The 23,518-nt window shown below is 41.0% G+C and overlaps 1 protein-coding gene across 6 annotated transcripts; it reads left to right on the top strand.

The window, feature by feature from the left end:
• The first annotated feature begins 104 nt into the window (after positions 1 to 104).
• Positions 105 to 22,761, top strand: APLF (aprataxin and PNKP like factor). Of its 6 annotated transcripts, none has more exons than XM_069009034.1 (9): positions 105 to 283; positions 1,964 to 2,110; positions 2,773 to 2,899; positions 4,648 to 4,826; positions 8,031 to 8,413; positions 13,679 to 13,804; positions 15,025 to 15,071; positions 16,040 to 16,078; positions 19,567 to 22,761. In XM_069009034.1, the coding sequence occupies exons 2-9, from the start codon at positions 2,006 to 2,008 to the stop codon at positions 19,770 to 19,772; spliced, it is 1,212 nt and encodes a 403-aa protein (XP_068865135.1). In that variant the 5' UTR covers positions 105 to 283; positions 1,964 to 2,005; the 3' UTR covers positions 19,773 to 22,761. The 6 variants fall into 6 exon arrangements, 4 of the variants coding, with proteins under 4 accessions (XP_068865135.1, XP_068865133.1, XP_068865136.1 ...); XM_069009032.1 differs by having other exon boundaries at positions 106 to 232; XM_069009035.1 differs by having other exon boundaries at positions 133 to 195.
• Positions 22,762 to 23,518: the final 757 nt, after the last annotated feature.

The raw sequence follows: 23,518 nt of genomic DNA, 5'->3' as shown, positions 1-23,518 counted from the left end.
GCGTGGGGCGCTGGTTTCGGGGCGAATCTTCGCAGTTTCGGGACCAGGGAGGCGGCACCGCCGCGCGGCTCGAGGAAGCTACGCGTCACGGGGCGGCTGCGCGTCATCAAGCGGCGGCGGCGGCGGCGGCGGCCTCGGCCTCGCCGGGCTCGGCACCACCTTCATCCCTCTCCCGGCGGCTCCGGCACTCCCGAGGTGAGGCCGACCCGGCCCCGCAGAGCCGCGGCCCGAGGTAGCGACGCCCGCCCCCAGGGCCGGGGTGGTTCGTGTCCGCAGCCGCGAGGTTAGAGGGGACCCCTGCGGCCCCGAGCCGGTTCCGCCGCGGGTGGAAGGGGCGGGGAAAGCTCGGCTCTAGGGGAGGGCAGCGAGGATGATTGCGAGAGCGGAGCATCTCTCTCAGGAGGAAAGGCTGAGGAAGCTGGGCTTGTTCAGCTTCGAGAAGAGACGGCTGAGAGGAGACCGCATCCATGTGTATAAATATCTAAACGGGGAGTGCCAAGAGGATGAACCAGGCTGTGCCCGCTAGTGCAGAACAATGGGACAAGAGGCAATGGGCAGAAACTGATGCACAGCAGAAGTTCCACCTGAATATAAAGAAGAATCTCTTTACTGTGTAGTAGCTGCACATGGAACAGATGGCCCAGAGAGTTTGAGGAGTGTCCCTCCCTGGCGATATTCCAGAACCATCTGGACACAGTCCTGTGCCATGTGTTCTGGGATGACCCTGCTTGAGCAGGAAGGTGGGGCCTGATGACCCACTGTGGTCCCATTGAACCTCACCCATCCTGGGATCTTGTGAGCCCCTGCAGAGCTGAAGGGATGAGGGCAGAGCTTGGCCTTTGGTGTTTCTCTTCATGGGGCAACAAAGAGAAAGTTCAGCTGGTCAATGTGCCGTCTCTGCAGTGCAGAAAGTTCTGGAAGGTTTGGCAGAGACTCCCCAGTGCTTCTGTGCAGGGAGTACTGCAGCAATTAGACTTCTTTTTCCCTAATTATTTGTGCTGGTGAATTGAGTAGTGGAAAGGCAGTGTGTTGAAGGAAAAACAATTGCAGTTTGGGTGTGCTTTCACAACTTAAAAAGCTTTTTAGATGTAGCAGCTCTGAACTGAGGCTTTTGAAACCAGCACCCGAGTACCTGGTGTCACCTCAGAGCTGCAGACTGGTAGCCTGTAGTGAATATTTGATGGGAAGTGCTAGATTCATTGGGCATCTGACCTGAAAACTGCGTCTTAAAATCATTGCCTCACTTTTAGGATGGGATCAGATTTTGGGGAGTTGTGCAGATTTACCATAAAGCAAATCTAAGATGTAATACTAAGATGAAGAATGGCTGAGAGAGCTGGGGTTGTTTAGGCTGGAGAAAAGGAGGCTCAGGGGAGACCTTACCACTCTCCACAACTACCTGAAAGATGGTTGTAGTCAGGTGGGGGTCGGTCTCTTCTCCCAGGCAACAACTGACAGAACAAGAGGAAGGAAGTTTAGGTTAGATGTCAGAAAAAAATTCTTCACTGAAAGAGTGACTGGGAAATGGAAACATCTGCCCAGGGAGGTGGTGGAGTCATCGTCCAAAGACTGGACGTGGCACTCAGTGCCATGGTTTAGTTGATGAGGAGGTGTTAGGTTAGGTCATAGGTCTTTTCCAACCTAGTTCATTCTGTGATTCTGTAATTTCAGCTTTCTCGAAGTTTTGTCATGGCAGCAACCAGTGTAAATTATGTATTTAAACCCCAAAATACCACAGTCATGGTCAGCGGTTATTAGAGTCTTTTGTTCAAAACCCTTTAGGTATGAGGTAAAAGGAAGGTGTGTTTATTTCCGCTGTAAGTTGATGTAAGAGGATGTTGACAGTCAGTTTCAAACTGCATTTGTTAATTGCAAACGTTCAGACCAACTTTTGTGTTTGAGTCAAAAGTGTATGTTTACATTTGTAGTATGTGAGTAGCTAAAATTGATTTTGTTTTGTCAGAAAAAAATCAGGAGGCTGAGGCAGAAGAAGCACCAACTGTTCATGGAGATGTCCTGTATTCCATTGTTAATGGAACCAGCATGTTCCAGCTCTGAGGTACAGGGAGTCGGAAAAATGAGGAATAATGATGCTGCCTCCAGACTTTTGGTGGGTGCTTAAGTTTTTAATGAAATTTAATATTTGTAAGCATGTGTTAAAAGTTAAGGAGGTGTTGTGTTTTCTATACAAATGAAATGTCAGCCTTTGCTGTAGCTGAGATCCCTGGGGTGGACTGGCTCAGGAAATTCAAAATGATAGTGCTGTTTTCAGTAAATAATGAATGTGACTTTGATTTGCACTGTTTTTACAGAGATTTAGAGTCTAGTTACTTCCTGGAGAAAGAAATTGTAGGAATGCTAGAAAGACTTTTCTGTTTGTGGGGTTTGGGGGTTTATTTTTCTTGGACAAATAGGCTTTTGTTAAACTTGCTCTTTCTGTTATATCTGTGTGTGGACACTATAGAGCAAGATGATGGTAAAGCTCTTCTATGAATTTTTCAGTTTGTAGCCTTTTAGATACTTATTCCAAAGATGTAAGAAGTTTTTGGTTTTGTTCTTCTTTTAACTGCATGAAGGTTCCTACAGATGTTGTTCTTCTGAGTGGGTAGAAACTGCAAAAAAAAGTAAAATAATTGAGCAATGGTCCCCATACAAAAAGTAGGTGGTTACCCAGGCTGCTTTTGAAGGGCATAACTGAGTACAAACTGTGGTCTAGTTTCCCCTCCTCTTCTGTAACTGGATAAAGGCACTAAACAGTAAATGTTGTTTCAGGTTCCTCTTTCTGAGGATACTGAGAGCAAACAGTCAACATCTATTCAAAGAAAGAGAGTGCTTCCATCTTGGATGCTGGAAAGAGATCTCCTCGTGCAGAGGGTTTCCAAGCCTGTAATGACAGGAGGTAGGTTTGTGGTGTGATAATGATAGCATTCCCATATGCATTTCTGTGCTTTGATACAATTTTTAAAATTATAATGGTCGTGGTAGAAAGTATTACTTTGCTACTTTTCTTTCCATGCTCCGTGTGGGGCAGCTGACAAAGACTGACTTCTGTTGTCTCCTTTGTCATCAGTCCTATGGGTGTGATAGAGCTCTTTTTCATCAGTTAATTGTCTTTCTGTTCTTTTTGTTTTTAATGCCAGATAATAAACTCTGTTTGTACAGCTGAGCATTGGATGTTCTGGAGCCCTTTCCTATAAACTTGCCTATTTTGTATGTAAATTCTAGGTAGTTTCTGTCACTTCAATTCTTAGCGTTCTCCACACTTAAGTCACTGATGTTTTGCCCTTCCAAATTTAGATGCTTGATTTCAAAGGTTTTAAAGGTAGGTGGGTTTGGGTGGTGTTGCATGCTAGTTTTTTAATCATTACTGAATCAAGCTTGATTATTTAGACCGAAGTCAATTCCTAGCAGGAGCAGTTCAATACAGAGTGATAGTTTCTTACCAACATGAGGCTAAAATAGTGCTGCATTCCCTCCTGTTCTTGTGGGAAAAAGAAATTGCTGGATGTGTCACGTACTGCTGCTGCTGCATATCAGCAATGACAGGAGCAGAAGGCTGTGTTCAGTCACTGCCAGTGGGACACACAAAGTGCCTATGCATTGGCAGGAGCTCAAGAAAACTTTCCAACGTGTCTGACTTTGGTCCTGGGAGTGTCTAAAACTGCCATTAGACAAACTTTCATTTATTGCCCTTGTGACTTTTATTGATGGTACAGGAGGGCTAAAGAAGTGAGAGGAGGAAACATGTGCTGAACGCAGCACACCCCACCCTGCTTGTCCTTCTGTGGGGAGGTGTTACGTGGTTTGGGTGCAAACTGTTGAGTTTCCTTTGCTAAGCAGTCCAGATGTATGAACTGTGGCTGGCGTTTTGTGTCTGCTCCCCTGTGTGCAGCAGCTTGGCTTTAGCAAGTCTCTTTCCAGCTGCTGTTTCTGCTGAGATGCTGTTAATGGATTTGGCTCTTAATGCCCAAGCAGCCCCACAGGAGTATTTTATGCAGTGTCTGGCCAGTTGCTTCTTCTATCCTGTTGTAAATACAGGTGTCTCTGTGCGCTGATGAGGACAACTCTGGCTTTGAACACCTCAGTCATGTGCCATCCACCACACTGCCTCTTCTTTTCCTCAAAAGCTAGTTTGGAAAAAATTGTAAGATGCAAAAGAAAATCTGTGTTTCCGTGTTTTTTTCTTTCATCCCCTTTCCATATCTAGACTGGTCCGTCCTGCCTTATTTATGTAAAAATTGCATGGGCTTCAACTGGCTGTGTTGAGTCCTGTACTAGTTTTCTTACGTTTGTGCTTTTGTTTTGTATTTTTGGGGGAGTGGGGTTTGTTTTTTTATTTGTTTGTTTCTCTGCCAGTACTATAACATTTGTTATATGCGTGAATATAATGTTTATTTCAAAGACTTAATTCCTTGACTGTGTTGGTGTTGAGATTTGGAGCTGTGTGGGTGAGACGTATCTGAAGGCCTGACCTTGAGGGAACTGGGGGTACATGCAAACATTACTGGAGCTGTTTCAAAATTCCTTTTCACAACTGCTGCTGTTTCTCATGCCATGTGCCCAGTGTTCTGCTTTAATGATTTCTAGTGTCAGGATTTCACTGAAAAAGTTGCATTCCAAAAGTACCCTTTTTCCTTTTTTTTTAAGGTACTAGAAAGAAAAAAGGCCAAGGAAGGGGAGAAGGCCATACAGGGTCATTAAAATCAGAAGTACATGTGCAACAGAAAAAAAGATTAGCTTCTGAAGAAACTATAGAGGATTTTGAAGGTGGAGAGCAAGATCAATGGAAAAGGAGCTGCCTTTCCATCCCTGTTCCTTCATCTCAGGTAACTTTTTGGCTCAGGGCAGAACGATGATACCGCAAAAAATGAGAAGGTAGTTGGCAGTCACGTTGAAGGTTGAGTCTACAACATAACTTTTTGTTCTATGTGTTCTGCTCATGATTTGTTGTTTTGAAATACCAGTCCACTGGATAGCTCTGTAGCAAGGATCATGGAAGCCTCAAAGATTTGGTTTTCTGCATTTCCTTCAAGGAAATGGATCTGGGACTTGTGATGCCTTTTCCTGGCCTTAAAAATTAAGAGCCAGACACAGTAAAGGGAAAAAAGGGTTTTTACCTCAGTATTTAATAAGGATCCTTATGGTGCACCACTTTGTCTAGGTGGAATGTGCTGAAATGCACACCAACGATAGATTGCATATACGATTTATAGACCTTGCAAATTAGCATATCTATCATAGGTTCCCCAATTAGAGGCTTGAAGGGATAGCATGATATCCCCCCATCCCGAGGAATTCCCCCCTGGATGGCCTATCTTAGTTTACAGGATGTGTTCCAGAAAGGACCTTGGTTTCTCAGGATAGCATAGGGCTTTCTGGCCCCAGCTGTGAGGCCTCCAACATGTTTGGTCTCCTGGCTTAACAGAATACTAGGACTATGCTAAATTATTGGGCTTAAGGAATTACAGGTATGCATGCTAAGAGCACTGAGGATACATAAAAGCTATATAAAAGGGTATATAAAACAAAAGGCAAAAAATGATCATGGCATCACTTGGGCTCCAAATGTCCCGCAGAAGTACCAGACTTTAAGCTTTACAGCAAGAGGCAGGAAGACATCGGCCAGAGCACTGCTCCTAGGAGTGGTTGCTGCATGTGGTTTTTCTTCCTGAGAACCTCTGGGGATAGGTGATGGTGTGATACTGATGTAATGCTACACTGGGCTTTGCCCAAGGTATTGCCATTCTAGTAGTGAGGGTTTATGGTCAGATGAAGATGGTATGTGGCTCAGCAACTGCTGTGTTTTAAAGGAAGGTAGCACAGAATGTGCTTGTGCCACCATCTCAAAATCTGAGTTAAAAAAAGGAAAGGGGGGAAAAAAAGTAATTTGAAAGGATTTGTGGCAGTGAGTGAACAGACCCTTTGGCCCAGCTAGTCCAGTGTCTCTGTGACCTCACAGTACAGCTACATTTACAGGCAGTTAAATCCTTACTAACAATATCCTGCAAGTGGTGAAAAGAGAATGATCATTGCTAAAGACAAACAAAGCATATTCTGGTGAGAGCAAACTGAGGGTTTCACTGACTTGTTTCTTTAAAGGGAACCACCTGGGGAGATAGTTTTTATGTCTAGCATTAGAATTGCCTGCGTCTGTTCTAGGATCTGATAAAATACTTAAATTGCTTCTAACACTGAAAATTATTGGGGTTTTGGTTTTAAGGTTAATTGAAATAAACCATGCAAAGTCTTCGGAGTGGTTTTGGTGTAACAGTGGTCCACTACGTGCATTAATAACAGCTGCGGAGCTATTTTCTCTTTGCCAGGTTATAAAATGAGTGACTACATAATGAATTGTTCAATTTTTCAATTTGTAAGTAGGAAGCCTTACTTATTTTCACCTAATAATTTCATAAATCATTTTAATCTCAAGCACAGCATAAGAAATTGCTTTCAGGACTTTGCAGAAAAACTGATGTATTAGGGCAAGCAAGAGAGCTCTGAAAGACTGTAATTTGGATATCAGAGCCTAAGTCACGGTCCTGCTGTCGTGTTTAAGCGATTGAGAAAATATTCTGTAGGGAAGAAAGCGAAAAGATCTGAATTGTTGTAGTTGGCAGCAGCCACCAGAGGGCGCCGAGGCCCCGCGCGTGCTGTCGCAGTGCTGAGCGCTGGTGGCTTTGGTTTCCCTGGATCGCAGCCTGCTGTGTTAACTGGTCCTGATCAACGTGAGCGTTCTGGCTCTTCATGTACAATACAGGCAGTGGGTTGAAATACGTGGTAGAGAACTCACAAGTGGTACTGGCAAACTGCAGTGATTTATGCTTTCTTTTGCAAAGGAAGGCTTACTTTTTAAATTGCAGTTGATTGCTGAGCTGTATTTTGGGAGTTGTCTTTGTGTCCCAGTTGAGTCATTAAATATGCTTTGGTCAGGATCATCTGATATTAATGCTGACTTTGCCCTTTCTTAATCACATTGCTGCTCAAATGTAATTGTTTCTGGGTTTGGACAACATTTTATGAAACTTGCATTGAAAGGAGCAAAATCAAGTAGGAAATCACTGGCTGATTTTCAGGCTCTGCCAAACACACCTGTGTAAACTAAGTATAAATTTATTGGAGTGGAAACATAGATAATAATATGCAGAGAGCAGAGAACTTCTAATAGTTCTATGATGTATCAAAGTAGTTCAACGTTGAATGTAGATATGCTTCCAGCGAATGTCTCAATTGTCAGGACAGTGTTTGTTCCTCAGTTGTGTATCTCATATTCTTTTTCTAAAGAACACATTTCTTATTTTAAATGTACATTTTTTCCAAAATTTAAAATTCAGATTGTGACAATACTGAAATGTTTGCATAATGGTGTCTATGACAGACTGTTATGATTTAGAGTCATGAGCTGAAGCATTTAAGATGTAGCAAGGTGGGATTAACCTCAGGGTGTGTATCCTCAGTTTCCATATATCTTCTATGCAGATAAATATATATATATGTGCTCCATATATCTTGGTGCTTAAACTATTAAATAATTCATTAAGTTAGTAAGTAATTCGTTAATCATTTAAATTGATTCTTGGGTAGGAGTCTACATTCTTCTACAGTTTACTACATCTTCACCTGTATAACACCCATTAATTTTTCAGAAGCAGTACTTTTAATTTTTAGTTAATTTAAACTAGTCCTTGGACTGTTCACAAACTGAGGTGGTGGGAGGTCATGTTGTGAGGGAACTGAAGCTGAGGATGGAAGCTGTTGGATAAGTTTTCTTTTAAGAATGTGTGCTCTCTATGTGTTTACTGAACTTGAGCTTTTCATTCAGCAGCTGTGTTTAGCAGTGAACTTGAGTTTGGGAAGTGGAGTAGAAGATTTTTAAAGTCTGGACCAGACAATCTTTCAAGGTTCTTTCTAACCCAGGCTGTTCTACGACTGATTCTGAATGCAGGAATGATGAGGCACAGTTTGACTTCAAAGCTTTTAATTCTGAGGAGTGTAAATTTTCAGGTTGTTCAAAATGTAACCTTGTTCCACAGAATACATCTGGATTTCCTCTTGAGAATTCCATGAGAGATATGGAAGGAAATGGCAAGACTGGAACAAAAAACCCTGGAATTTCTCTGGAAAAAAATGATAGGCAGCTGCATAGCAAATGTTCTAAAACAGTAGGTCAGATCTCCAGTAAAGACAATAGAATTGAGAAAAACAAAGAGCAGATTACTGGTTCTACAAGCCAACAAGCTCACTGGGGCAGGACTTCAAAATATTTTGGTGCCCAGGAAGGGATTCTTGAGCCTGATGCAAATCTGGATGACAACACTGAGATTTCTGATTCAACCAGAAGTGCAGATGCTTCAGAAAACTCCAAACAGATCCAGCATAAGAGGACACCTTGCATGTATGGAAGTGGCTGTTACAGGTAAAGCAAAATTAAAACTAGCTCGGGCTAGCTTGTTGTTTAGAAGTAATGTATTAGCTATGGAAGAGAAAACGGTAAAGTTGTTAGAAGCTTTGATTTGGAAAAAATCTTCTGGTGAACAGGGGACTGATGAGAAACAAATGGCAGAACAATAATTTTAGAAGGATAAAAGGAGGAGACGGGATGTTTTGCTAATTCCTAAGACAACCCAAACAAGGGATGAAGTATTCAAGCAAATTAAAAGATGAAGTGTTGCAGGAAATAAAAGATAAAGGTCCATTATAAAAAGAAAATAAAAAGACCTGTGTGTACAGTACCAGGTACTAGCAGGCAAAAGAGATATAAAAGGTTCAGATACCCAACAAACCTGTAGGTTTGTTTTATTAGCAGGTAAGACTTACATGAAAGACTATTGTGTTTATTGAAGTTACTCCCTGCTTTGTGATCTGAATGTTTAAAATACTTATTATTTGTCATCCCTAAATAATTGAGAATTTCTTTTATTATAAATCGGTGTTTCTGCAATTTTTGCAAGCTTTCAGTCTCCCCCTAAAACCAGAACAAAGCTTGCTTAGGAACTTGAGGTTAACCCTTATTTGGACGGTCTTTGGAAATACTGAAAGTGAGAACAACAGGGTTTTTCCTCTTCTTTTTCACCCACTCATATCCTTTCAGGATGGAGGTGGTGGAAGATTTGTCATACAAATGTTCCAGAGAAGTTCCAAAATACCAGTGCTGGGTGCCTGGCCTCCTGCTAGTTCTTTCTGCCCAGAAGAGATCTGTGGTGTCCTGTGGTGTTACACTGAAGGGAAGGTTGAAATCTAGAGGTGCCCTTGAGTCTAGAAAATGCCCAGTGACTTGAGAAGTACATTTAGGAGAAGGTTTTGAGCCCTAGATAATCCTATGTACCTTGTAAATACAAAAGATAAAGCTAATCCAGGAAACAGGGGATCTGGTGCCTTTTTTTTTTCTTCCCCCAAGGGGCTTCAGCAATAATAAAAACGGTGAGTTTGATTAGGAAGCAAACAAGCACAAGTGACTGGGTTTCTATATGTTTGGTGGGCCTGATGCTGAGATAACTGTGTATATCAAAATTGTACAGCTTTTGTATTCATGAGCACATCACATGGCGGTTTTCATGTAGCTTTGACATACCTCATTTTTTCCCCTTAAAGATTCTAACAAAAGCATGTCTTATTAGACAGTTCCGTTGATCCAGTAGTAGAAATGCAGCCTCTGGTTTGCTCCAGCTACTTTGGATTTTGCTGAGAGAAGTTTTGCCCTGTATGGGTATTAAGGTGATTTAATGCTCTGATATGATGAAATATTCCTAATCTTCAGGAAAGGCAAATCTTAGGTACCAATAGGGAGTAGGAGTCTGTGCACATTTTTTCCTGGGTCTCTTGATTGTGAAACATTTGGCAGCAATACTTTTGGAAGGTACTGCTTTATAAAAAGAAAAGAATGTTCTGAAATAACAAATAGCAGCCTTTGTCAGAGAAATTTGTAAATAGGGAGCATCAAAATGTCAGCTTTGATCTTCAGGAAATACTATGAAACTCAGCCTGCTTGCTTGCAGCAAAAGAAATGTGATTTGTAGTCTGTCTTTGCATTTGCTTTTAATTCAAGGCCCCTAAGTAGTTGTTTCTGCATTGGTGGCAAAAGTGTGTTAGAGCAAAGATTACATGTTACTTCTAGTTACTTGACTGCATTTCTCTTAGCCTGTCTTAGACATTTAGGAAGAAAATTTGTAACCCATAGTTCAATTTCTTCATTTATGAATTTGAAAACATTACTTTTGAAAGAATCAAACTTGATGTACACCTCTTGCCCCAAGGAGTCTTCTTGTCACCTTCGTTCAGTGTCACTTTCTGACGTGGCCAAATTCAAAGGAACTGCTGTTATCACTAGGAAACAAAGTACTCTGTGTATATTGTAGATGCCTATATTTGTTGTCGAGGAACTCACACTCTGAATACTGTCATGTTTTCTTGTCTGCTGCTTGCTTTTCTGAAGTTAGCAGAATAGGGAATTAAAATAAATCTTTTCAAGGGCCACATAGTAGGGGTATAGTAGACCTGAACTCTTATCTCTGAAACTGGAACTCACAGTCTTTCTTCCACAATTCAATCCTTTCGCCATAGCCTGGGATACAGTTCTCTGCTGACTGGGGGTGTGTAAATCTCTCCCAGAACTGTCAGAGCAGGGGGTGCTGAATCAGTGTTTGGATTTGTTTGTGGGTTCTTCTAAATACTTTGCTGTTTGTTTATGAAAATAAGTATTCTTCCTTTCACTTTAAGCTTGTAAATCTGGCAGCTAAACACCAGCATCTGTCCTTTTTTTGAGTTGTGTCTTCTAGTAAGAATTAAAATATAGCACTTATAAACATGTTATGTGCAATCATGGCATAACTTCACACTTTAATTCTATGGCTTTGTAAGTAGTGCTGGTAATTAATTACATTTTCACTACGAGGTTCTTTCAGTAGTTGAAAAAATAAGCCCTTGAGATGGAAAGGGGTCTTCTGCATGATTTAAGGGGAGTCAGGGATTCTGAACTGGTCAGTAAAATTTACTTCATAAAAAGTTTTTTAAAGTTGCTTTTGGTAACAACACAGATGAACAACTGTCTTAAATATTTCACTGAGCAATACTCAACTTCTGCTTGAGATGATTGTATTGATTCTGAAGAAGTTTTAAAGTTTTATTTGCATAGTTTCTGTTCACATAGTTTCCTGGACCATGAAATATGCGTACACAAATTTAGAGCTTCTGTGAAAACAAAGCTGCAGTAACTGTGTCAGTATGTTTATATGAAGGCAGTGGTCATAAAACTTCCTTATTAAAATAGGCTTTTAATTAGTTACTTTTCATGCAAGTAAAGCCTAATGATTTTGTTTTTATCAAATGAATTAACACATTCCTGTGCACTGAGGCTTTGTTGTGAAACAGTTAACTTTGGAGTGCAACTTACAGTTTCATAGATGTGCTCCTGTAACTCAAATATCTCATTTCTACAAATAAATATTAAAAAAAATAAAAAAAACCTTTATAGGAAGCAGCCTTAGGGTTTTTCTGAAAAAAATGGAAGATGTTTGGTTATTAGCTATGTACTTCTCTGCTTCCTTTTATTTTGCTGGGTATCGTTGCACTACACATAGGATAAGTACAAGTTATCCAGGTAAAGGTAAGATAAAATAGGATGTTTCTACTAGTCCTGAGCATCTGAGGTAGGACATATTCAAGAGGTATACCGGACATGTTTGACGTGCTCCAGGTAATGTATAATTTGAGGAGTATAATCTACTGGCCGAAAGACTCCTGAAGCCTACCAATAAGGACTTGTACATCACAACTCTTTTTGTTGCACTTCTTCCTTTCTCCCATACTTCTTTTTCTTTTTTTCCCCTCTCCTTCAATAATGGCTGTTTGTTATTGTCCAAGTAGGTCTTGAAGCAATGTTTTAAAAGGAAATGGGTATCTCCTAAAATACAATAGATTGGCTAACTGAAAGGTATTAGGTCTTCTTTCCTTGGCAACTATGATGCTATATGTTATCTTGATATAGGAATAAGGATTAAAATTAGTTCAAAGAACATCAGTTGCTGCTGTGTTCCTTTGAGAAGATAAATTTTATTTCATGTGACCAAGAATTCTTGCTATTACTGCAAGTATGTTAGCTCTGTGCATTGAGAAAACAAAGCAAATGGCCTCTAAAATGATTTGGTTTCATCCCATTTATTTTTAATGGGGAAGGAAGTAGGCAGCCAATCTGAATTTGTCACAACAAGTGATGTTGAGAATTTGTTGCAATAGTTTTCAGTGAAACATTATTAAATTACCCTGCAGTTTGCAGAAGCAACAAAAGACCAGGACAAGAAGCCTGTCACCTAGGTAAGTAGATCCAAGGGAAAACAGGTCTTTGATAAGTGACTTACAGAAGTTTACTTTAGTTTGCTTGTGGAGTTTCCTGAGTGAAAGATACCTGGCAAATGGAGATTTAAAGAATTAATACTAAATATCTGGTATTTTTCGAATGCTAAAAGGAGGCCTGAATGGCCAGTGGAGCTCACAGTGTTTAAGTCATCATTTTGTAAAAGCTGTAACAAATGCTCTTTTCTTGTGGTGGTAGTTGAAATGATAAAATGAATATTGACCCTCCTCTATGAAGTTCAGAAGAGGTACTTGAGAATTTAAAGGAGTTTCTCTGATCAGTGAGGAAGCTGCTGTGTATGGAGGTGGCTGCACACATGTCCCTGGTGTGTTCCATACTTGCTTCTCAATGCAGCTGTAGCAAGTGTAAGTAAAAACAGTAAGTACTCGTAGCTGAAAATCATCATTCCTCCTCCTGCTTGAGGCAGGCAGCTCACTTTTATAATTTGCACAAACACACTAGAGGTTATGTACTCTTGGAATAATTGTGGTAATCACTAAAGTATTTTGCAGATGTCTTTTGGAAAATAATTTATTAAAAAATCTCACATTTCTTGCTTCTCAATGGTATGCGTAGAAAAAAAGTCTCTAAGAAATGACAGGGAAAACGTAAATTTGCTTTTGCTACCAGTATGTTAATATTGATGTAATTTTTCGTAGCATTTTGATCTGTCACATGAATTGCTCCTGAAGTCAGAACTTGGTTTTTTTGTATTCTCTTTAACTCCACTTACAACAGTTCTAGAAAGAAGAAAACTTTTCTTCAAATGATGTTTATGACTGCCTAGTCTTGAGTGGTGTGTGTACAAAACTCCTGCCTAGAAGCAGTAGAAATGTTCTTTCAGTTACGCATAAATTTCTGTTCCCTATTTATTCACCTCAGATTCAAGTGTTGTAGAGCAAGAAGTCATGGATGATGGTCATGTGCTGCCCTCACTAACACTGGGGTGACTTAGCTACACATGGAGTTGTTAATGTGTAGTTGTCTTATGGTACAACTTTCATGTCAGCATGTCAGCATGTCAGCATGTCAGCATGCTAATTCGTAATTTCAAATAAAACCTATTGTGTATGTGCTGAAAGTTGGAAACTTAAAGCTGATGGGAAATACGAAAATTCCTGGTTTAACTTCTGTTGCAGCAGGTGCTAAGACAAAATTTCTTCTGTTATGCTGAAAGTAGGTCATACATTCTGCATCACGTTAAACATTAAAAGCTCCTCTTCATGTAACCACAGAAAAATGAGCTGTCAATGATTCAGTAACACATTTTATATGTCTGCTTCTTGTGTTGAAATGGAACAGTCAGTTTTGGTGTATATTTGTTTCTTGCAGGAAGAATCCCATTCACTTCCAGCAGTTCAGTCATCCTACTGATGATGACTATGATGACATGGAGATGGTGGCTCAGGATGACAATGACAACCGGCCTGAGTGTCCATACGGAATGGCTTGTTATAGGTGAGAAACACTGTGCAAAGTGGCTTTTCTTATTTACAGGTTAAGAATGTTCTCCCCTGCAGTCACAGAATGACAATAGAATAATGACTAATTCTTGATGTTAACTTTGACTGTAGCCTTCTGAAATTTACTGCAGTCAGATGGCTACCCTTAAAGCACTCAAGTCTGTGCATATTTTTAACACTGACACAGTAAAAATCGCTATTTTGTTAATGATATCAGCTGTCAGAGATGAAAACTTGGCTATTCAATGACCTGTTCAGTGACCTGGAGATCAACACTGTATCTCTTTTCAACATTCAGTAAACTGTTCTTTATGAACAATGTTCTATATGAACATTTTATTGTTGCATGTTGTTCTTGATCTGTAACTTTTAGTTATTTTGATAATGTATTTGTTGGGATTTTGTACAAAAACTATTTTAATCAGCATTTGATTTGTTAGAAAGCATAACGGAGGTAACAGCAATAAAATCCAGTTTATGGCTGACTGCTGTTTCTTTAAGCACTGTTGATTTTCTTCAAAATATTGTTGTATTCTATTTGTTTTTCAGTATGTAGGTTTTACATATTTATCAGACTGTATAATTATCACAGTGGACAAGAAGATATATTTTCAGGCAATAGCATTTCTGTGGGAGCATATTGAAACTGCTGGCTGCTGTTAAAGATTGTTTCTGCACAGAAACATTTTCTCCTGGAAAGTGTGGAGTTATCCTAAAGAACATGGTCTCCCATGAAATGTAACAAAATAAGGACAGCTCTTAAGAAAAAGCGTTGGTGATACTCAGCTAATGCAGAAAAAATGGTTCTCTTAAAAACACCTATGAGATTAATTTCCCATATCAGGCTTATATGAGTAATGAAATTGCCAACATACTTTTGAGGAGTACAACAGATGCTTTATCTAAACCCCAAACTGCCTCTCCTTCCAGATAAGACAACCTCTGTGTTGTATTAGTTGATCATTTCTTAATCTGTGTTTCATTCTTTGGGGATAAAGGAGGCACTCACAAAAAATTGATCATTCTTCCAATGAAGCAACAGATATAATTTGAAGAGTTTTTGTGTTAATTTTGTTGTCCTTATCTGTTGGCTATTACTTGACTGATCTAAATGCTGTGCCTTGAAAATTATCCATAAAATACCAGGGAATTCTGCACTTTTTAAATGTGGCAACAAGATGATGAATCAAGCTATTACTTTTTTCTTCTTTGCAGGAAGAACCCCCAGCACAAGCTGGAATACAAGCACAGTGCACCTCCAGGTGGGCCAATCTGTTCAATATGACAAAATCACAGAAAATTCTGAATTGGAAGGGACCCACAAGGATCATCAAGTCCAACTCAGTAAAATGCTTTAATCTCCTTTAAGGGAATAATGTTGCATTTATAGCTTCCTCTGTATTGGGATTATTTTTTTTCTGGGATTTTTTTTAATCAGAAGTTCTCAGGTAAGATACAATTTAGAATATTTTGATGCTCTAAACAAAATATTGCAACCATGTCTGTCATCTTTTTGTTCTGTTTTTTTTTAATCAGTGATTTTCTTACTGTGAGAACTAATTTTTGCATATATGTTCTCTTGAGGCCTGAAGGGAATGTAAATAAAACTGAATTTGAGTTCCCAATCTAACATTTTGTAGTCTTTTTATATTCCAGTAACTTGACTTGGTGAAAAAATACAGGGGAATGTGCTGTTTGCATTTTGTCAGCTCTTAAAGAATTAAAAGAGATAGTTCTTGGTTTTGTTTTTTTGGGGTGCTTTCTCTTGGTTATTGGATTTTGTGTTTTTCCACATGAAATCACAATGCAATAAACGATAATTTAGAGCAGAACAGTTATGGAAATGACATGATAATGCATTTTACTTTGAAGTTGCAAGGCTATGACATTATTAAGAAGGAAGAGCATTTATGGAAACAGTAGTGTAAGATATTTAAATGCCCTAAAATATTCCAATTTGCTGCTTAAAAAGCCTCAATCAGAATTGACATCATTTGTCTACCGATGGCAGGGATAATAATTTTAAGAACAGTTTATCTGGGTAATCTGTTGGGAATGATTCAAGACAAAAATGGTATTTTTGGGGCAGCAAAGTAGCTTTTATATCTGTAAGTACAGCACAACCATTGCAGCATTTGTTTAATAGGTCAGTTTTCTGTTTTAGCAGCTCTAAGAATAATCCTTATGGCAGAGTTCACTCTGTCCTGACTGACAACTTACCTTTCTTTAGTAACTGGAAGAGGAACACAACAACGAACTTCAAGCAATGGTGAGTGTATTCTAAAGTTATGAGTGGGCACATCAGCCTGGGATGCAGTTGGTTTGCTGTGGCTCTTTTGGCATTTAATAGTGTTGGAGATGCTTGATAATACTTAGCTGAGGAGAAAGTAGTAGTAATTTTAGTAAAATCCTTCTTGTTTTCTTACAAGTAATAGTGCTTCAGTTGAATTTGTGCCAGTCTTTCTGGATAATCATACCTGTAGTTCCCTAGAAGCAGACAAGAAAGCAAACGGATTTTAAGGAGAGACCCATATGGCTAAAAGATGTCTTCCATCTTCACTCCTTACACAGGGGCCATAATAGGATGAAAGGAATCCAGTATTTAATGCACAGCTAGTTAAGGTTGCCCTATAAGGAGTGATTACTCCTGCAACATGCAGATAATTCCCTCTGCATTGTATTGACCTTTACATAATGTTCAGGTGATAATCTGTGCATGTGCTGATGACCTTTCTTAAACTTACAGTGAGGTATTGATGTTTCAGAGCGTGTTAGGATAGCAGTGTAGAAGTTTATATATGTTGTGGGTGCATAGACTCAAGCTTTAAATATGATTAGGTCTGCTTCCAGGATTCTTTTGTGTCTCATGTTCCAAATGTGAAGCTTCCTATGCTTTCTAAAATTAAAAGGGAGCTTTAAAGAGCAGTCTGAAAGTCTGATGCTGTGCAGTCTTCACTTTCAGTGCCCAGAGTAAGGCATGAGGGTGTGGAACTGCTGCATTTTGAGTGGGAGTGGGAACTGGCCTGCCTTCCTTGAGATCACCAAGGAGTGGCTGGGAATTTCCTAAAGAAATCTTCAAAACAGATCTGCCTTCCAGAGAAAATAAATAAAAGTGCAAATAGCTGTAGTTATCTTTCTAGGCAAAGTGTTTTCAGCCTTCATTTCTGTTGTGGGTGAATGCAGGAGGTTGTTTTAAACTTTCTACTGAGAAATCTCTCTCCCATACCATTTCCTTATCAAGTTTGTATGCACTTTGGCTATCACCAAATATTTACTATGCATGTATCTGTGCACCAGCATATTCTGAGGCATGTTTGTTACCTGTGTGCTTTGGTGCATCCTGTGATACAAGTACCCATCTTGATCAGAGGTCCAGGTTAGAAATTTGTGTTACAGAGTGTTGAGGCATGCATTGAGCGGTGAAGATTTTAGAATGAAGCAGGCTGGGCTGTGTGCATATCTAAAAGTCTAAATCTTTTCTTGAAGGTTTTAAACTGTAGCTGTGGCTCTCATAAAAGCACCTTCCTTACCAAAATAGTAGGTGCTGTGTGTGCAGCTGATGGTCAGGAGGGGTGACTGAAGGAAAAAGTGCTGCTCTTGTAGCATGTAAAACTTGCACACAGAAGTGAAATTCAATCTGTCAAACTCTTCTTACTAAGTAAGAACCGCAGAAGAATTTATATTCTGCACATACAGGAAAGAAGGGAATTTATTAAGTTCTGTTTATATTTACTATTTTTAAAAAGATTTTTAATGTCTTGTTGACTGGCTTACTTACTTAGCTCTGTAGAGGGCAAAGATTATAAAACGTGGTGCTCAGCAAGTTCACACCTGAGGCCATCATACCAGGTCCTGCAGGGTCAGACAGTCAGTCAGGGCTCCACTAACTTTTATTTCATCATATTTGGCACAACTGCACTGTTAGACACAGCAGGATTAAATTCCCTACAAGTTTAAATTTAAATTCCACCAGCCAAGACAAGAGGGGTGCCCTCCACATGACATTTAACATGTTCAGTTTTTAAGTCTAATTGCTGTCAGAATTGCCTGTAGAGAATGTTCTGAGAAATAATCTGACACAAATTACTGGGGAATAGTTGTAGGGAAGGAATTGAAAAAAAAGTCAGTGTTATGCTGTCATTAAATTGTCACTGCTGAATGACTTCACTAAGTTGTTGCTACTGAGATGAATAACACCCTGTAACCATGGAATATGCAGGATTCTCCTACACACTTTTTTGTAGGTTTTCTAGCAAGCTGATCAGCTCACATCAAAATAGAACATTTTGGAAGGAGTGGTCAGCAAGCTTGTTTTCCCCACATCAAGAAGCTACTTTTCTAGAAAGTTTCAAGGTCATCTTTATAGATTATGCTGCTAGAGAAAAGGCAAAATTGAGCTCAATCATCAGCCTTAGGACTGAATTAAACTAAATGGAAAGAAGTGGAGAGGAAAGGCATAAAAGGAAGTGCATCACTCACTGCTAAAATCAAAGAATTGATGTATGGGGAGGGAGAACAGTACATTTGTAGTACATTCCTACATTTGTAGGAAGAATATGAAAGTCATCAGTGTTTTACCAGAATTCCTTCTTCTGTTGCAAAATAGAACTCACAGTGCTGTGAAAGTGACGAAGGGCTTTTTTTTGATAAGCAGCTCTTGGGCTTATTTTTCCAATAACCTTAGTCTGAGAAGGGGGATTTTGTTCTTACTGTATTCAGCATCTTCATTTTGACCCCTCCCCTCCAAGACAAAATTAATTCTGCAGGACTATAGTCTGTGATTCTGCTAAGAACTTCTGCTGGTTACCGGCTAACATGGGCATGATTAATTTACTCTGAAGTCTGTTAAACAATAAGCCAGCAAGCATAAAAAGGAAGGTAATTCTGTAATAGGAGTGTTCCCACTCATAGACAAGTGTGACAGCCTGATAGAGGCTGTAGTCTGCCTACATGACGTACTGATGGTGGTGTTTGTGCCTGGAGCTCTGACCGGAGGTTTCAAGAGTTTGCTGAGAAGTGCTTATGGTTAATATAGAGTTAGGATTTGGACTGCGCTCTGTAATTAAAGAAAAAATACATACTCATAGTTTCATATGAAAGCTGGAGACAACTGCTCAACAAAAAAGTTACCTAAACGGATACCATTTCTCGATAAGGTAAGAATGCAAAAATGGGAGGGTGGGAGGAAGAGGAATGAACATGATTTTACTCAGAGATGTGACTTAAGGACAGAATTAAGACATGACTGGGATATTAAGAGGCCATGGCTAGTTAGGAATTTGGGGTATTTAAGAAAAGATGTCGCAGATGTTGAGAGCAAGGCTTACACGCATCTGCCAAAATGCAGTGGAAATGACCTTCAGAAGGGAAACACAGACTATCTAGCATGAATGCAAGTGGAGAACATAGGAGGTGAGTGATCTAGATTTCCTTCTCTAATGTGAAGCTCAGAAAGAAGTGAGTAGGAATTAAAAGTCATATCAGCTTCCACAGACTAAGAATATGATGGATGGATGGATGGATGGATGGATGGATGGATGGATGGATGGATGGATGGATGGATGGATGGATGGAGGAAGAAAATCTAGGGTCAAAGTAGCCATCTAGCAATAGCTAGAGGCTTAACTGGAAGATAGATGTGTTGTTTAGGTGATTCTTTCTCCTCTTGAGAAGAGAGGTTTAACTGTGTGGGCTCTGGGAGGGATCTTGAGCTCTGTATTTATAATTCATGAACACATGGCATTTTTGTCCCTACAGGAAAAAGGGCTGTGGAGAAAGATGGTGTCAATGATGGTGAAGCCAATGAATATGACCTCAATGACAGCTTCATAGAGGAGGAGGAGGAGGAGTGCGAACCTACTGATGAAGACTCAGACTGGGAACCAAGTTCAGAAGAAAAGGATAACGAAGATGTTGAGACACTTGTGCAAGAAACACGTAGATTTGTTAGGATCAAAAAATAGCTGTTCAGAACACAGCCTTATGAATATCTAGTGTAGTTATGTTAAAACATGGTTGCACAAGGAGAGGAATTGTTTGAAAATTTCTCCATGATACAGGCACTACAGGAAAATATTAATGGGGGCAAGGGGATTCTGCAATACCTTTCTTGTTCACATGTATTATTTTGGGGCTGGTGTGGTGTTTGTTTTATTAAGTCGTGGACCCAGAGGATAGAGCCCTGAAAATATTTGGTTTTCTTTTTTTCCCCTCTCTCTCTGTTTTTTTTTTTTTTTTTAGAACACATTGGTGGCTCGTATTTTGAAATACAATTTTAAAGGTTTTTAAAAGTTCATCTTCCTATGCTTGAAAAAGAAATACTGGCATTAGGGAGGTCTAAGTCATTTTTATTGTTAAGTTAGTGCAGTTTTAAACTTCATTATTCTGCTCCCAGCTTTCCTTTTAGGTGTTGCTTTTTTGGTTTTCTTGAGGTACAATAGTTAAATAAAGGTTGTCTAAATCACTTCAGAACAGGATCTCAGTGTATTGAACCACTTGGTTGGCTCAACAGTTATAGTGTACCTCACTGGAATTGTGTCCAATTCTCAGCAAAGCTCTGAAGTTTGATGACTGTATTTTTGCACAATTAAACTTGCAACATACAGTGGAAAAAGCATGTAACTGTGTGATTTCTAAAGACGTTGGAAGATCTTGTCTTCAGTGTGCTCATCACTCCCCTGAGCTTCCTGGAAAGCAAGTTAAAATGTTTTACTGTATTTTGGGACAGATGACTGAAGCCTTGTGAATTTGGCATGTTTTTTGGTCAAAGTCCTGAAATTCAGCAGGGGAAACATTCTTGTGTGGCTTCATATAGGCATCCAAATATGATCCAGCTGGTCTTACAGACTTTTCAGGAGGACTTTGTGGATGTGCCTTCTACAACAGCCATGCCCTGGTTTTTGACTCGGCTTGTATGCTTGTCTTGTTGTGAACAGGTTCCTCTTTACAGGAAAAACTGCCAAGGGGGCGTCAAGCCAAGGGGCCTTGCCACTGCTGCATTGAGCTGTGTGCAGGCTAAGCCCTCTCAGCAGGCCTGAGACCTCCTGCTCCCACCATGCTGGGGCTGTCTTGGGCAGGGAAGCTGCCCTGTGAAGGAAGCTGCTGGCCTCAAGGGAAGCTGCCCTCATGGCGAGGAGGCAGGAGAGCCCGGACCTGGCTGGAGCTGGGCTGTGTCAAAGAGGAACTGTCTCAGCGTGCCCTGCCCAGGAGGCACCTCCACAAGCAGGTGCATGCAGCTGCCACAGGCTGGAGCGGGGCTTTCTGGAGGAAGAGGAGGAGGGGGAGCCGGCCTCATGTGCCAAGGTGTTGGCAAGGGGAGAAGCTGCTTTCCTTTGGGGCCCAGGAAGAGTGGTGCTCCAGGCTATGGGATGCAAGCTGGGGCTGTAGAGCCTGAGCTCCTAGCAGTTCAGAGGCTGGGCACTGGGGGTGGACTTTGTGGACCTCAGCTGCTGCCCATTTCTACATCAAAAAAACCTCATTACACACACCCCCTTGGCATTTGGAAACTTGAAGGGTAATCTTGATCCTGTCCAGTTCCGCTGTAAGAGGAGTTGGGAAGGATTCTTTTTGCTAGATTTCTCGGATAAAAATAAAGCTCAAACGCGGCAATATTATATCTGAGGACTGTTTTTTGATAAAGAAAGGATATGGACCCGGCCGGAGGGGGATAGAAAAGAGAGCAGAGAGGGGAAAAAGAGAGACGGATAGAGAAATGGAAGACAACGACAGCATTACCACCAGGACACTGGAGCGCCCCGTCGGCGTCTGTTCGGCAGATGGAGCGTGCGTGCGGCGAGCCTGCGCAGCTCTTCTCACCGGCTGGGCGCGACTTCCAAGCGACGCGAGCAGGCTGTGTCCGGCGGTGGCGAACGACGGCAGCAGAGGCGAAGCAGATTGTCGCGGCGACGGGCTGCCTCGGGGAAGCGGCAAAGCAAGGCAGAGGGACAGGCACAGACAGGAAAGAAGCAGGACCGGAGGCAGAAGAAGGCGAGGGCGTGGTACTGAGCGAGCTGAATCTCCGAGCAAGCCCGCCCTCCCTCCAAGAAACCAAAAAATGGGGGGGGGTATTGCGGCGCACTTGAATGCATTTATGTGCTAAGACTCCTCCCACAGCCCGTTTTCCCGGGCATTTTTTCTGGGGTCTCTCGAATTGCTGGAGGATGCTGCCTCCTTTTTATCCTAACTTCCCCGCATTTCCCTCTCTCCTTCCCCCTTGGCTGAGGTACTTGAGAGGTACAGAGTTCCCGAATCACCTAATACAGACCCCCGTTTTTCTTTGTATCTATGTTCTTTTTCTCTAAGTCCAGGAATTTAGCACAGTCTTGGGTGACCAACAGTCTGTGTCAGTTAGTGGAATTCCTCTGGAATTTATGGTTCCTCTCATTGCTTCTTTCACCTATTAGTATCTGGCTTTATCGACCAGCAGGCCCACAGTTAGTTTGGAAAGACACATACCTCTCATTCATTTTATTATGGTGCTACATGTGTTATGTGCTGTCATGTTTATTATAGTTTATGCATTGTAAATGTATTGCAGAGTATGTACTGCATTATATCATGGTTTCTTGTCTAGCTATTGTAGTATATGGTACAGTACTGTATTGTATTTTGCATTGTATGCATTGTAGGATTTTGTGTTTATTGTCTTGTGTTCATTATACCCTAGAGGAGCCAGTTCTTTGTCACACCACAGGAGCCCTTCAGTGTTCTGTTCTACAGAAGGTCTTCCCCATGCCACCCCTTAGGAACCTCTTTCCCTTGTCAACCCTCAGGAGCGCTTCACGGTGCAGTCCCACAGTTCTTTACAGTGCCACCCCTCAGGAGCCCTTCATGGTGCAGTCCCACAGTTCTTTACAGTGCCACCCCTCAGGAGCCCTTCACGGTGCAGTCCCACAGTTCTTTACAGTGCCACCTCTCAGGATCCCTTTAGCCTGCAGCCCCACAGGAGCCCTTCTCCTTGTTGACCCTCAGGATCCCTTTGCCACGAGGCCCAGCTCTTTTTGGAACCTTATATTGAATGATCTTCGATTCCTTCACCCCACCACTGCCCAACTCTTACTGGAGTTGCTAATCACAGCCTCACAGAGGAGTCCTTCACTGCATATTGCTTACTGACTCTTCCGGTTTCCTTCTCACCTGGTATTTTTTGGAGAGTGTCACCACATGGCCCCGGAGGAGTTCTTCATACCTGTTTGGTTTTTTGGAGTGCTTTCCCATTTGGCTTCTTGAGAAGCTTCCACCTTTCCTAGGGGCGTTTCACCCTGTGGCTTTTTTCTTGATTTCTACAGTGCCTGGCATATGTTGGAGCACTTTACAGAGCCATCCTGGAGCAGTGCATTACCCCTGGCTCTTCCAGAGTGCTATGTGCCCAGATTCTATTGCTTTACCTCAACCTGCTTCCTGTGATTGCCTTACATGTGTTAGCTTGCACATTTTTTTCTTCTTGAATCAACAGATGAGCAGGTAGAGGAGTTTTCATGGAGTTTTGATGCTCCTTTGTAGCTGAGGGATACCTTTTTCCAGGAAATGTTACCATCTTAGTGTTTTCTGTCACTTGGTTTTGCAGAAGGTGACTTTATGCTTTGAGCAACTTTGTGCTCAGGGATGTTTCTTAGTATCCATCATTTTTTGGTGGTTTTTATACTGGGATTTGTACCATGTTCTTTTGTTCTGGTTGGCATTTTGAAGGTCACTTTTGAAGCGGCAGGAA

This window comes from Aphelocoma coerulescens, chromosome 3, assembly GCF_041296385.1.
Source record: "Aphelocoma coerulescens isolate FSJ_1873_10779 chromosome 3, UR_Acoe_1.0, whole genome shotgun sequence".
NCBI classification, from domain to species: Eukaryota; Metazoa; Chordata; class Aves; order Passeriformes; family Corvidae; genus Aphelocoma; species Aphelocoma coerulescens.
This window is presented reverse-complemented; position numbering and strand designations above follow the sequence as displayed.

Bases quoted from the DNA above. Each gene is read 5' to 3' on its own strand.
- APLF (XM_069009034.1), top strand. From the start codon at position 2,006: ATGGAGATGTCCTGTATTCCATTGTTAATGGAACCAGCATGTTCCAGC. The intron at 8,414-13,678 runs GTAAAGCAAAAT...TGTTTCTTGCAG, and splicing joins TATGGAAGTGGCTGTTACAG to GAAGAATCCCATTCACTTCC. The intron at 16,079-19,566 runs GTGAGTGTATTC...TTGTCCCTACAG, and splicing joins ACAACGAACTTCAAGCAATG to GAAAAAGGGCTGTGGAGAAA.